This window comes from Octodon degus, unplaced genomic scaffold (assembly GCF_000260255.1).
Source record: "Octodon degus isolate 3935 unplaced genomic scaffold, OctDeg1.0 scaffold00114, whole genome shotgun sequence".
Taxonomy (NCBI): domain Eukaryota; kingdom Metazoa; phylum Chordata; class Mammalia; order Rodentia; family Octodontidae; genus Octodon; species Octodon degus.
This window is the reverse complement of record NW_004524690.1, coordinates 4633427-4649083: the sequence shown is the minus strand read 5'-3', so window position 1 is coordinate 4649083 and position 15657 is coordinate 4633427. Positions and strand designations below refer to the sequence as shown.

At 42.5% G+C, this 15657-nt stretch overlaps 1 protein-coding gene across 2 annotated transcripts in view; it reads right to left on the bottom strand.

Moving 5' to 3' along the window:
* Positions 1-13630: 13630 nt before the first annotated feature.
* The window catches only part of Trappc11 (trafficking protein particle complex 11), a 47718-nt gene continuing 45691 nt past the window's right edge, over positions 13631-15657 (bottom strand). For both annotated transcript variants that reach the window (XM_004639771.2, XM_023699639.1), the window contains exon 31: positions 13631-13808. In XM_004639771.2, the coding sequence (XP_004639828.2) occupies positions 13764-13808 (45 nt within the window). In that variant the 3' untranslated portion in view covers positions 13631-13763. The remainder of the gene's footprint in view (positions 13809-15657) is intronic.

Below are 15657 nucleotides of genomic sequence, written 5' to 3'. Positions count from 1 at the left end.
TATTTTAGTAACGCATCATCAGCCTCCTCCCACGCCTTATTGTTCTCAGAATGTCACTGTGAAAGATTATTATTAGTGCCACTGTGTATGAAGGGAAATGGAGGAAGAGTAGCTACACGGGTGTTCAGAAAATCTACCCATGACCAAAGCATTCCTAAAGCTTGTTAGACACATTTAGAATTTGCAGTAATTTTGGAGAATACCCTTAGGATTCTTACCTTATAGATTTGAATTAGTCCAGTATGAGCTGGCCACATAAAAATCCACAAGTGGGTCTACTGTAGGGTATGAGAAACAGTTTGAAAATAATAAATTAATTTCTTTGGGGGAAAAATTAGAAAAATGCTTGTGGGCTAGAGTTATAGTTCAAAGGTAGAGTACTTGCCTAGCACACAAAAAGCCAAGTGTTTGAGCCCCAGCACCACTAAAACTCTGTGTGTGTGTGTGTGTGTGTGTGTGTGTGTGTGTGTTAAGAGCTGGAAAGGCATTTTCTAAAATGTTCATGGTCCTCATTTGGTAGTGGGATTACAAGTTAAGAACTATTTTCCTCTTTCAATTTTTCTGCATTAAAAATGTCCTACTATGATCATATATTTCTCAAATAACAGTAAAGAAAACTTAACAAGGTCAGAAGTATTACAAATAAATTTTTTAATTGAAAAGAAAATTGAAGATATTCTAGAATCAAGGTGTCTTGTTTCAAGTTTTTTAGAAACCAGAAGCAAAGCCAAGGCATCTGCATCAGTGCCTCACCAGGAGTACAATCCCAGGAAGTGGCAGGCAGGGAAGAAGGCAAGGAGAGAATACTTGTGAGTGTGCCGTGGAGCTGACTACAAACATATTGATCTCTCTGTCTCACAGGAGGTGTTCAGAGAGGCTGAATAAACCGCAGCCCCCAAAACAGTCCACATGGAGAAAGAACTGATCTCCTGATTTCCATTTCCCATGTCCCCATCCCCAGGTCAACTCCTGTGCTTTCTCATAGGCTATCTCCAGACAGCCTCCGGGAAACCTGATCCCAGAACCTTCCCTCTGCCCACCTGCAGCATCAAGGGCCTGGCCAGACAGACAGAAGTGAGGGCTTCTAGAGGTTCCCAGGACCCCCCACCCCCCCGCATGCACAGGGAGGCAGGTGTGAAGCAGGAAGCAAGAGGCCAACAGGGGGAGGCCAGTGCGATCTGACAGTGCCTAGGAGGAATAGGAATGCCCGGGGCAGTGCCAGAGTCATGGCTGTGTGGAGAATGGGGAGAAACCCTCGTGGTACTATTGGCATTGCTAAGAGCAAGGTACCTCTCTCCAGCAAAAATAGCTGAGGTAGGAGGCTCTAAGGCCAGCTTGGGCAACTTCATGTGACTGACCCAAAATAAAAAGTAAAAGGCTTGGTCATGAGGCTGGGTCTGATACCACTAACCCAGCATCAGAGGAATGAATGACAGGGAGCTAGAAATCCAAGGCTCTAGGTTACATTGTAGGTACATCCTTGTGCCCTGCTTTTGGTGAGAAAATAAAGTTCATCCTACTGTTTACTTCAGACAAAGTGAGAGAGCAAAATCTTGCAGGCAGATTTCATGGAGTTGTGGAAATTCCATCTAGCTGGAAGGTGTTTGCAGATGCAGCACAGACTCGCTGGTGTCCCCTTTGTCCATCTAGGGCCTCCTCAGTGTGACTGAGGCAGGATGTGAGAAATAAAAGATGGGTACAAAAACAAGACAGGGCTAGGGAAACAGCTCAGTGGAATAAGTGCTTGAGGCCAGTCCTTGGTAGAAGAAGAACAAGGAGCAGAGGAGAGGAAGAGGAAGAGGAAGAGGAAGAGGAAGAGGAAGAGGAAGAAGAGGAAGAGAAAGAAGAACAAGAAGAGAAAGAGGAAGAAGAAAAAGAAGAGGAAGAAAAAAAGAGGAAGAAGAAGAGGAAGAGGAGGAAGAAGAGGAAGAGGAGGAAGAAGGAAGGAAGGAAGGAAGGAAAGAAAGAAAGAAAGAAAGAAAGAAAGAAAGAAAGAAAGAAAGAAGAAAGAAAAGAGAAGCAAGGCAATCATAACTGTAAGTTATGCTTTTAAAGAAGACTGCAACCTCCAGGACCCAGCTGAAGTTACAAAGTGATCCACATCAGCATTCACTTGGTTAAACTTAGGCTGCTTCCCTTCCAGACCCATCACACTCAAAATTCCTCAGTAATATAGAAACTGATTTAATCATGAATATAAAGAGCAAGAACCTAAACCCAATATAAAGGAACAGATTGAGAGAATCTGAAGAATGTTTAAATGATCCATCAAAAACCAAAAAAATGAAAAAACAAAAGCTGGTCGCAAACCTGTAATTGGGCTGGTACCCTCTGGGAGTACACTACTACTTCCTGGACTCCCACCTCATCAAGAGAGCATAAATATTCCCCATCCAGGAAAAAGCTTCTTTCCTTAGCCCACACTATTGTTTTGAGTGTGTACTTCTGCTCAGTAAAACAATTCTCACAGGGTGTGGTGGTGCACTGCCTATAATCCCACCACTTGGGAAACTGAGGCAGAAGTCACCATGGGTTCAAGCCAGCCCAGGCTACATGGTGAATCCCAGGGCCTTGAGCTTCATAACAACACTCTGGTTCAAAACACCAACTGAACAAAAAGCCCTTCCCATATCTTTTACTGATTAGTTCTGAAAATCCTTTGTGACCGAGACAATTATTCTAAGAGTAAGATGGGTTGGATTCCTTATTTCAGCTTTGGGAAAGCCCTTGGACCCTGTGTGGCAGGTGACAGGAAACACCCTCCAAAGACTCTGCATGAACAATGTGGAGAGCATACAGTCCCGTTCACATCTCTGACTATTCCTTTCACCAAGAAATTAGGACTCCAAATGCAGGAAATTCAATTTTCTCACAAAGTGGGATTTTGGAGGCAAAAACAAAGGAACAATAGAAGAGGAAGCATGAGTCTCATCTGTTAGGACCATTGTCCTGCTGCTTCTGCTACAACAACCCAGGTGCTTCAGGCCTTAAGTGACTCAATTCCCATTTTTCTGATCAATAAAAATGCTATAGGAGTTCTTGTAGGGATCCATTGGTCTCACTACGATTGGCTCTACCCGGGAAGACATAGTGGCAGGAATGAGAAAGATAAACAAGACAAAAGCTGGGCTAGGTGGTGGCTAGTCTGCCTGATGGGCAAGACTAACTCAATGCACAACAAAACGATCCTTTATTTATACTTTTGCAAAGTTTGTAACACACGACACACGGTTGCCTAGCGACTAATAGCTGACCTGAACCAGACGGGATGTATTTCTCAGGACTGAGGTAGTTGGTTTGCTTTAAGCACTGAGGCCCAGTCCCACCTACACACAGTTGATCAATTTCCTATCTTCCTGTAGCTCCCAACAAATTCTGGAAAAAGTTTCCAGAAAGCAAAATATTTCCTGTATCACCCTTATCTCAGTGGAAAAGCCCACCAAGTCACCATTTTCTACTGTCTGTAGACGAAATTTCAGTGGAGTTTTTATTGGCATACAGGACGTAGAGACACACTTACGTAGAAGATAAAGGGATGGGTACAAAGGGAAATAGGATTTGTCAGCCGTTGGGGTCTGAATTACACAATCACACAGGTCTGTCTACTTGAAATGTCTGAGTTATTTTTCATGCTCATTTTTTGACAGAACTTACTGGTATCTTAAAGGGCTCCCCAGGTTTACACGGCCTTGGCAATAAGGATAAAGGGTGCAGCAACTAGGAGTCATCTGTGCTTTGGTTTTCCCAGACTTTGTTGTCACAGGGCCTGGAAACTTCCATGCAGGTACTACACGCAGACAGCCCTCACCTATAATTTTAGTTACCATTCAATGGGCAACTCTGGAAAGCAATTTCTTTATTTCCATTTAGCATCTGGGCTGGAGGAGGGGGGTTATGGAAGGATGTTGGGCAGAAAATGGGTAGAGGGCCCAGAGCAGCCCTAGGCACCTTCGAAGGCTGGGAGATCTGAACAAGTCCTTTCTCCTTCTGGAAGGAAGAGGTAGCACATTAATCTGCTGTCTTAGCCAGCGTTCCATAACTTGAACAAAATACCTGAGATAATCAGCCTTTAAGGAGAGAAAGGCTTTTGGGGCTCCTGCTTTCAGTTCATGGTCACTTGGGCCTGTGGTGGCAGGGTATGTCATGGCAGGAGTGTATGGCAGGAGCTGCTCAACATCACCTCAGGCAGCCAGGAAGCAAAGATGTTGCAGGCAGCTGAGTTAGATAGAAATATTATAGGCAGTCAGACAGGGCCAGGCCCTCAAGGAAACAGCATGGAAGACAAGATACTTTGCAACTATCAGAGAGAAAGATGCTCCTGCTGTGGGCCACAGCTGAAGACCAAAGATTGAACAAATGCTTACCACCCTTAAGATAAGCATCCAGGATTGATCACCACCTGGAGGAAGCCAAGAAGAGTCACTAATCCAACTGCCACAGCTAAACTCCTCAAATCCAACTGCCACAGCTAAGTTCCTGTTCTATACTCATGCCCGCTTGCTATATGACTCCCTTTCCCATTTGGTTCTGGATTTAATCAATTTTACGTGAGCAATTGTGCCTGTAACCTTATTGGTTAACCACAGTTTTATCCCATGTCATGTGCGAGTTCCCATGTTTTCTACCCTAGACCCACCTCACCACATGGTTTTATGCTATAAAAGTCCCTGGAAGAGACAGCTTCTTGAGTAACACGCTCAGGTCCCCCTTCTGTCCCTCTCTCAGACAAAAGCTTTCTTTAACCAATAAATATTCTGCCCTTAACCTCCATTTGTTCCTAAAATTCATTCTTTGGTTTTTGTTTTTGTTTTTGTTTTCCTTCCTCGAATGCCTTCAGGGCACTTTTGGCTAGCGGGAGAGTTGTGAGGTTCGAACTCCAGGAACCTGAGGCTGACAGCTTTGTGGAAGCAGCCACTTAAAGACTGAGCTAGGGCCAGGCCCCTCATTCTTTGGTTTTAGGGAACAAGAATTCATCCCAGATACGTTTCTGGTTGGGACTTTTCATTCCCCTATATCAAAGAGAAACACTGAAGGGGCTGTGTTCTTAGTGTCTACCCCAGGTCAAGCCCATGATGTGAGTTCCTCTGTGCTCCGTCCTAAGGCTCTGCCACTCCCCGTGCTATACAGCTGGGAAACAGCCTTTTACAGAGGCCTGGAGGGACCTCCAGATCCACACTACAGCAGGTTCTAGAGCAGCTTTGCAAAACCCCTCAGGAGACATTTTGCATCAAGCCTCTGGCAGGCCTGAAGCTGGGATAGCTTCTGTACTGTGCCTGCTCTCAGGAAGTTGCTGTACCAACTTGAAGGCGCAGTTGGGCCAAAAAGCATCTGAAGGGCAGAGGTGCTGGGGAGGGGAGCTGTCTGTTGCTCCAGCTACACCCTGGCCTGACCTTTAGGTCGGGGAGCTACGGCCCCAGGATCCCACAGACCTAAAACACGTAGCTGAGAAAAAAAATGGAACCTGGGCAGACAGCCACAGCAGGGCACGCCCCCCCCCCATACATACCAGTTCGCCATTTTTTTTTTTTTTTTTTTTTTTGCTAAGTACAAGAAAATCTTTTCCTTAGTTGCAGCTGGGTTCCTATTTTAAAACATAAAAGCTTATTGTCCTGAAGTCACCCAGCCTGTTGGACCACTTCAGAAATTTCAATAAGCTCCACCAGCTTGGAATCGGCCATGCCTGTCCTCTTGGCTAGTGAGACTGCACATTTATTTTCTATGCAAAAGAACTTCAGCAGTATACAGCGAACCTCTCCAAAGAGGCCATGCTAGCTTAATTTTCTATGAGTGAAAGGGAGGCGACACTCACTTGAAAAGGTCCTGCTCACCCAGCTGGCTGGCTCTCGAAGAGCTGACTTTAGCAACAGCAAACACTGCTACCCTGTGGGACAGGAAGATCTATCCCCACAATGTAACACTGCAAGAAGCAGTTGTGTGTATTGCTAGTGCTGGTACGTAGTGGAAGCTCTGTCGTACAGAGAATGCTTGTTTTCAAAAGAATTGATGCAAAATGTATTTATTAAATGACCCTCCCTCCATGTCAAGGTTTGCACTGATTTCACAAATCACTGGCAGCTGCTGCACACTAACACTGGCTTTGGGTGTGTGGCAGACGAAACCTGTGCTTGCAAAAGTCATCTTGTTGATTTTACCTTCACAATGGAAAATTCCTTGTAAACTTTATTTTTCAAAAAGGGCAGGCACTGACTGTCCTTAAGGAAGTTATCAGCTGCTACCCGAAGAGCCAAAACGCTATCACACCAACCCGAGACTACTGTCCACCAGTTTTGTTTTGTTTGTACCAGGGATTGAACTCGGGACCTTGCACTTACCAGGCAGGTGCTTAGGCTACTGAGCTATCTCTCTGGCTTTGTCCACCAGTTTTCACTGACATTATATTACTACTTTCATCTCCCTCCTTTTTTTGAAAGACACGATCTCCCTATGTAATCAGATCTGGCTTGGAACTCAAGATCCTCCTGCTGTACCCTCCTGGATTGCTGGAATTATAAGCATGTGCCACCATGTCTAGCTGATATTATTATCATTTTTACAATTATTATTAATTTCCTAAGAATCAAGGAGAAAAAGGGGAGGACACATAAAAACTTAAGGCAATTGAATAATTTTAAAGATTGTGAGGTACCAACTCACCCTTAAAATTAGAGAGAATTCAACTATGAGAATTCTCTTTTCTATAGGAACTATATTTTAAAATAATTAAGTAGATCTAACAGAAGAGGATAAGACAATTCTAGTCAATAAAAGTAAAGTAGTGGGCCGGGGAGATGGCTCAGTGGAATAGGCGCTTCCCTGGCAAGAGCAATGGCCTGAGTTCAATCCCTGGTTCCGCCAAAAAAAAAGTAAAGTAGCATTTTAAGATTACATTTTTACAGCTTTTAAATGATTCTGATACTTGTCATTGATGGGGTTAGCTGAACTTCATAATAGATTCAGCTGTCATCTCTAAATCCAAGGATCAATTCTAGCAAAACTCAAAATGAGACAACTGGAAGTGACAGAAGGGTGAGGAAGGGAAGAAGGACTTGAAGTTTTTAACTCCCAGTGCAGGAGGTAGAGAAAGGGGGTTCAAAAAACCTGGGGGTGCACTGGGGTGGTGGCTCAGTGGAATAAGTGCTTCCCTGGCAAGTGCAAGAGCCTGAGTTCAATTCCCGGTTCTGAGAGAGAGAGAGAGAGAGAGAGAGAGAGAGAGAGAGAGAAAAAACCCAAAAAACCTGGGGGAACCACCAGCTAAATCCAGAATGTGGATACTTTGTAGCAGACCCCAGTTCTTAAGGAAGAATTATACAGTCCAGTTCATCTCTACAGTAGGAACACAATACTCACTTTCCTCCGATTATTGGCAGCCACTGCACCCGCATGCGCACAGGCAGGGCTGCCAGTGTGTCCCTCATCACCCAAAGTCCTTTGCTTTATTTACAAACTGTTATGGAGCCTTCAACACTAGACTGGAATAATGCGGTCTGTTCACGGGTGATGGGAATGCATTACCATACGACAAAGGACACACAATAATTTTATTCTGCATATAAGTCAAAAACAACTTTAGTGGTCTTGCACAAGCTCTCCCTTCCGTGTCTTCACTCACACTCTGTAAAAAAGAACCATGGGGCCGGGGAGATGGCTCAGTAGAATAAGCACTTCCCTGGCAAGCACAAAGGCCTGAGTTCATTCATTCAATCCCTGGTTCTGCAAAATAAATAAATAAATAAATAAAAATAAAAAGAAAGAGAATCACCTCCCTGGGCTTCCTTGCTACGGTGCATCTTTTGTTTTCATGAGGGAAATTTTTAAGACATATCCAAATAGAAAAATGACAGTGTAATGAGCCCCGAGGTACCCTTCACCTCCCTTAATAATTACCAACCTTTTCCAAATCACATTTCATCCATTTTCCTTCACCTAGTTTCTCTCTTTTTAATTTTTCTTAAAACTAGGTCTTGCTAGCTGCCCAGGCTCAAATTTGCAGTTTACCTGCCGCAGCCGCCTACTGCTGAAATTACAGGCAGGTGCAGTCATACCCAGCTGCTGAGGTGTTTTAAAGCAAATGGCAGACATCCCCTCAGTTCTGCTGTTTTCTACAAACATCAATTCAATTATCACACTGTACTAAATTTTGTTACATGGGGTTTTCTCCCTTAAGCACAGATCGCAATCTATACAATGCACAGTGCCTCAGGCACCAAACACCTATTCAGCCGAAAAGCCCTTTACTTAGGACTCATTATTATCACTATGGTTGGTGGTTGTGGAGTACAGCAGATCCCTCCCCCCCCCCCAGGAGTATGCTCCCTCAGAAGTCCAGCTGTCCCAGCACTTACGTGTCCCTGGGTGTGGTAGACTGTTTTCCAAAGATGGTGCAATAGGATCTATCGCCTTCCACACCTCCTAGAATGCGGTTTATAGGTGCTGGTCCCTCCCTAGAATCTGAGCAAACTTGCGACAGCAAAGGAAGAGGCATGGTAGCAAAAGTGAGGGTTAAGAAAAAAACAAGCAATGCAGTTTCTTGCTGGCTGGTTCTTTCTGACTGGAGCTTGGTCCTGCCACACAGGCAGACCTACTGCCCCCTATCTCCACCCCAGCCAGCCTGCCATGCTGTGAGGAAGCCCAGTGGACAAGTGGAAAGGACCTAATACTAAGGAAGAGGTGCCTAGCTCCCCCAAGCCATCAGCTCCCTGGTGCTCAGTCTTAACACTTTCTTTCTTTTTTTTAATTATTTATTTGTGTGTATGTGTGTGTGGCCAGCTCAGCCCACCTGGGGGCGGGGCTGGCTGGCATGTGGTGCTGGGGGATTGAACCGCTGAACCGCGGTCCCCGTGCTTTGTTAAGCTTGTTCTAAGTAGGTGCTTTAGACCACTGAGTCATCTCACCAGCCCCAGTCTTAACACTTTCAACCCAACTGTCTTCACTACAACTTCACGAATTATCTATCCAGGCAGGAACTGCCCAGCCAAGTCCTTCCAAAAGGCTCAATGTATTGAAACTATGTTTTGCAATAAGGTAACTGAAACAATGGGAAAGTTTTTTAAAACTGTGCCTTAATTGCTACAATTGCTCTAAGAATACCAACACCACATTGGCTTTTACCAAGTATTAAATAAGAATATACATGTCCCGCACATTGTAGCACTCAGGAAATGTTAGCAATTATCATTTGAAAAAAGACCATGTTTAGAAATCCTGACTAATCCAACAATGATACTTGTAAATTCCCATTTGCCATGCATGCTGCTATTTGGGGGCAGGGTGTGCTCTATAAATGAAGATCACCTCCAAGGTTCCTGAATTTTATTCTTTCACTGACTGGGGAGAAAACCAAATGCTAAAAATTGCCCAGGGCATCATTTGCATGCTGTATATACCCTGAAATGCCAGAGTGCTTGGCAGCTCTGCTTCTGCTTTCCCCTTCAGGAAACCATGCTTCAGAGAGCAAAAACAATCAGGTCTTGTGGGCCTGGCCTTTTGTTCTCCGGCTCAAGTAAGTTGAGTGGAAGGGAAACTCATGAACTGGATCTTTGAGGGAAACCTGAATATAACTAAACACACCTTTTCTTTTTCATTAAAAAAAAAAAAAAAAAAAAAAAAAGGGATTTTGCACTCCGTGAACTTCATGGAGCTTTTTGGGTAGAGATGTTTGAGAATGGCAGTTTGCTAAAAGGGTAAAATGGTAATGGGGCTTACTCAGTAAAGGAATGTCACTCTTCAGAAACTATTCAAACCAAGAGTTGACTTAACCTATAGTATCAACCTACAGTTGAAAGACTCACGGATGTGGAACAATGAAAGAAAGCATGGTTTGCTTTTTTTTTTTCCTCGTCCTGCTGCCCAGGGTCAGTGGGTTTTACTTGGCACACATTCAGGTTTCAGCTGGAGATGATTTAGCCCCGCAGGGGACTAGAAAGAGCACAAGGCTGGGATGCAGCTCCCTGGCACAATCTTTGTCTAGCACATGCAAAGTCCTTGGTTTAATACCCAGTGAGACAAGAGATCACGTATACATCTCTCTCAGCAAATATTCACACAATCTAATGGTAGAGTTATTTAATCTAATAACTAATGGTGCACATACCTGTTCTTGAAAGTTAGCCCCTGCTACAACCCAATGCTTAATCATCTTTAAACTTGTTGTGATGCTCCTGTTTTCAGCCTCCCAAGTGCTGGGATCACAGTTGGGAACTGCTGTGTGCGCTTTCTGGATTGTGAAGCTGAAGGGAACTTTTAGAAAGGTATTCCCCATGGCCACAGGACCACCTTTAAAGAGGTGAGTTTATCATTTGCTCAGTTTTTGCCTTAAAAGCTCTCTTACTGCATTGCCGGCATGGAAATTAGAGCTCAGATTCTTAACAGGTATTCCTTAGAAGATCATCAAGGGAAGAGGATTTCATATTCTGGGTGGAAATAACATGGGCCAGGAAAGAAATGAATTAAAACAAAAACAATCTTTCCTTCAGATAATTAAACCTTTTTCTGAGAACTTCAAAGATAACCTAAAACTTCTCTAGGAAAATTGAGCTGCGACCATTGTTGCAAGTTCATTTCTTAGGGTAACAGAAACCGTCAAAATTAAGCATATATAGGATTGGTCCCCTCTTCAGTGGATACCATTCTCATCCTCCTCTGGCTAACTAGTACTTGGATTATCCAACTTTTATAATAACACCTCCCCAATTTATAAAACCTTAAAAGTATGTATCCCTGAATAGTGTGTGTGCTGATAGAGAGCAGTCTGACATCCAAATGGTCACCAAGCAGAAGGCTAGCAGGAGACATTTTCACAACAGACAAAGGCTCGGAGGTTAGACCTAAGTAGATGAATAAAGTTATGCACATGTTTTGAAAAAAAAAAAAAAAAACAACAGTTTAATATTTTTTCTGCATCCACAGCTGAGAAAGACTGAGCTTCTTCCAGGCAGCTAACACCTTTAGAGAACCAAAAGCCCCACACTGCCACAGTGGTTTTGATCTGTTGAGCCAGGGTAGATCACGACTTTATGTACTTCTGAACTAAAATTTTAAGTTTTGAAACATACTCAGAATCTTTTCATGGTAGAATGTACAATATGGGAGAATTCTGGGTTGGAAAAGATTAGTTGTCACTGCTTTCTAAGAAAGACCAAGAAAAACATGGACTTATTTTCCTGGTGTATTTACAGAAGACAAGTTGCATCATCAATGTAAAAAGCACACATCAGTGACCTATCTGTACACAAACTATGTTTGACAATGGCCATGTGAACATGTGGGATCTTTATTACATTCACATTGTATCACAGCCTCTTACAATTCAAGAGGACCTTAAGGATCTTTATTTTTCAAATTGAAGTTTACATCTTATTAGTAGGACATAAAATCAATTTAGCAAGTTATAATGAGGGCAATCTTTTTAACAAAACAGAGGATACAAATGAGTACACAGAATGAATTATGTCATAAAACTTTACATGTATAGCACATTGGTATGTATGTACACACACACACACACACACACACACACACACACACTCTGCATCATGGAAAATGTATTAGTAAATTCTGGATAAAAAAAATACTGCAACACAGACCTCTCCAGCAGATGCAAGAATTATTGCCTTTGGCCTTTATATCAAAAGCATAACACAGACAACCTTGGCTGGACATGAATTTTGGGCCAGGCACTGCTCCAACCTCTTCTCCTGTGTCAATATCCTTACAACAAGCTTGTGAAACAGGTGTTACTATCATTTACTTCTTATATGGGAGAAAACTGAGAAAAAAGAGTGGGTAATGTAAACTAAGTCCTAGTCAGCAGAGGCGGGATTTGACTGACAGTAGTCAATCCCACATGCTCCCAAAGCCCATCCCTGAAAAGCTGCCATATAAGAGGAACCATGTCCTCCCAGAGAGTCTACTCCACCACGTTTAGCGGCACCAGTTATAGAACACTGATATCATATCTCAATCCTAATCCTTTTTTTATTTTTTTGTATTTAGTATAGGGTCTACAGGGTCTCACTACACAGATCAAACTCATTGCGATCCTCCTGTTTTCAGCCTCCCAAGTGCTGGGATCACAGGTGCGCACCACCATGCCCAGCCTCAATCACTGTCTCAGCACACCCCGGGGGCAGGACTGGCACTGCAAGCTGGAGATAAACCCCGGTCCCTGTGCTCTGCCTAAGCAGGTGCTTTAGTCTGCTGAGCTATCTGGCTGTCCCAATCCTATTCCATTTTATGCATGCGTGTATGATAGTGGGGAATAAACACATTGAGTGACATCCTCAAATCTTATTTTTTACTTTGAGACAGAACCTTGCTAAATCATCAAGTTGCCCACACTAAGTTTCAACTTTTGATCCTCTTGCCTCAGTCTCCCTGAGTGCTGGGATTACAGATATGTACTACTACATACAGACATGTACTACTATGCCCAGCTTCTTACTCTGATCCTCACAAAACTGCGTTCTGTAACACAGACCTCTCCAGCAGACACAAGACTCATCGCCTTCAGCCTCTGCATCAAAAGCATAACACAACTTCTTCACATGAACTTTGTGAAGCTTAAATGAAACATGCTCAAAATAATTAAAAGATATACAAAGTACATTTGAAAGAGAACATTTATTTACATCTGTTTTGTTTTACAATTTCACGTTTTAAATAGAAAAATGTTCGAGAAATCAGGTAGCTTTAAATTATTAAGACATTTTAACAAACAAAAATTTTACCCTATTATTTTTATTTACATTAATTTTCAAGAGTTTCAGGTAGTTTTTTGTTTTTTTTTTTAAACTGGACACTGAGACTTGGCATGGTGGCGCACGTCTGTAATCCCAGCTCTTGGGAGGCTGGAAACAGGCAGATCACTACAAGTCCAATCTAGTAATGAGACCCTGAACACACTGTAGACCTTTCCCTAAAATTCAAAACAAACAAACAAACAACAACAACAACAAAACTAGACACCATAAATGAGAGTTACTCTTCAGACAGTGGATCATTCTTCAGAACTTTTATCTGAAAAATTATGCTTATAAGCTGTTTACATTTCTACTCTTTTGAAAATACAAACTTGCTTCATAAATGATCTGTTTCTTTTCTTTTTTTTGTGGTGGAACCAGGGATTGAACTCAGGCCCTTGTACTTGCTAGGCAAGCGCTTATTCTACTGAGCTATCTCCTCAGCCCCTTGATCCATATTTTGACTGTAGGCAGAATCTATGACATTTCCTGATAGTAAACAAAAATATTCTGATACCTTCTAACTAAATGCTTTGATTACAACTTCCTGCAGGGTTTTCAACCACAGGCACATATCTGGGTGTGCTGAATTTAGAAGGATGGATGACTGAGTGCGCCAACTCTGGAGAAGATGCAGAAGGGATTCAGAACTTCACTGGGACAGAGACAGGAGCATCCTCCTCTCCATCCAGTCATGCTCGGGATGCTTAATTTCCCTCTCCTGCTGCACATACAAATTGCTTACAATGTTAGTCACTATTCATAAAATTACTTTCTGCAGTAACAACAGCCTGACATACTTTCATACTGTATTGATAGGTTTCAAATATTTATTAGTGAAATGATAAGAGAGGCAGATTTTCATAATATTTTAGGCATAAGTCCTTCTCAACAATTGGTATAACATCCGTTCAAAAATAGAAAAGATTAACTTTTTACCATGACCAAAGCTACAGGACTCAGTGAAACACCATGAAGGCTTTGCCTTGTGTCTCTGTAAGAACAGCCATGGGCCAGCCTTGAACATCATGCAGCAGCAATAGAGGCATCATCTGCCAGTCGACCCTGTGGCTTTAGAGTAGGAAAAGCACAACAAGGTTACAACATGAATAATGACAAGAAAAGCTCCATTTATTAAAAAGATTCTCAAATGCCTAAAATTGTTTTAAAAAAACACAGTACACATGCACAAGTGTCTAAGTAGAAACTGTGTTCTCGCTTTCACCCCAGCTTTCTTCTTCCTTGGAACTCAGAGTGCTCACTGCAAGGGCTGCCCTGCCTGCTGGCAGCCATTGCCGCTGACCGTGCATTTCCACCATGGGCTTCACTACAGGCGAGGCTCGGTGCATGCCCTGTGCTCCAGCCGCTCCTGCCAATCACCACCAAGGGCAAGCAGATGGAACCTGCCTACCATGACTGCCAGAGAAAGTTTTATTCTCTCTCTTGCTCAGAGCCCTCCTATGTTTGAAGCTTTGAGTTCAGCAAAAACCTAAGCTGATGGACAAGTTCCTCTGGGGGAATCTAGATTTTCCAATCTCCTGTTTGAGATAAATGTGTTTTATGACTTCTAGTGTACCTACCAGTGAATACTGCAAGGATAGAAGCAACAGAAAAAAAAAAAGATCTTCTTTTTTTTTTTTTTAAGATCTTTCTTTCTTTATGGCTGTTGACCACACAAAATTTAAACCATCACATCAGAAAAGTCAACATTAAAATTTATGGGAAATTTCTTTCAAGTAAGGGGACTGATGGAACTGTTTTGGGCTATAATATTTTTGATACATCAACCACATCCCAGAGTTGTCTTGTAGCCAAGAGAATACTTGCAAATAACCATATCAAACAGATATACAACAGCAGACTCTCATGGAGGAAAGGATGGGACCTAGAGACCAGGCAATCCAAAAGAACACTGCTGCTTCATAATCAAATGCCAGTGGTCAGGGCAGTATGGTGTTGCACGTCTGTAATCCCAGCACTTGGATGACTGAGGAAGGACTGACATGGGTTCAAGACTAGCCTGGGTGACATAGTGAGTTTAAAGCCAAGAAGAAGTGGGGGGGAGGCGGAGGGGAACCAGAAGGAAGAGGATAAAGAAAAAAAACCACTTGCTATGGCTAAGACAAAATGATTCCCAAGAACTGCCCAAGGCAGTGAATGTATGTATGTATGTATGTATGCATGTACGTATAGGTAACATGCACACGTGTACACATTGGTCTCCAGCATTCAAGGTAGAAAGGGAATGGGCAGAAGAATAGCTTCTTACTTCTTACTTTTTATTCTTCACTTTACCTTTTATTACTTATGGAAGTTGCTCAGTTTTAGAAACAAAATAATGGCTGCCCCTGATTAAAGCCTTGCTAGCAGGGGTAGAAAAAGTATTGAGCTAGAAAACAGAATTATTCAAAGGAAAAAACCCCTAATCTAAACTTACATTAGCACAGTGATGGCAAAGCTTTTAGAGTTTTCAATGATACAAAGGGCTTCCTGAGGCATCTGTGCCACAGGTCCATCACCACTGCCCTAAAATAACACTGTCTAAAGTGGCAGCCACTGGCCACATTCAGTTACTGACCACTTGAATTGTGGCTAATGCAACCAATTCATTTTTTAATTCAATTCAATTTCAACTAATTTTAATTTCAATCTGAACAGTTTCTAGAGGTGATTACATTGGACAGAACAATTTCAGAGTTAAATACAAGTGTTTTGGGATGTAAGACTTTATGTTTAATAAGAAAGGGTAATGTTCAATCACTGTATTAGACAGACTGATTATTTATTTATTTATTTATTTATTTTTTGCAGAACCTGGGATTGAACTCAAGCCCTTGCGCTTAAGGAGGTTGGGATAGATATATAGTTGCATTCTCTTAATGAATAGAATGATTTGTTGTAATGGTGTTTGTAAATAGGA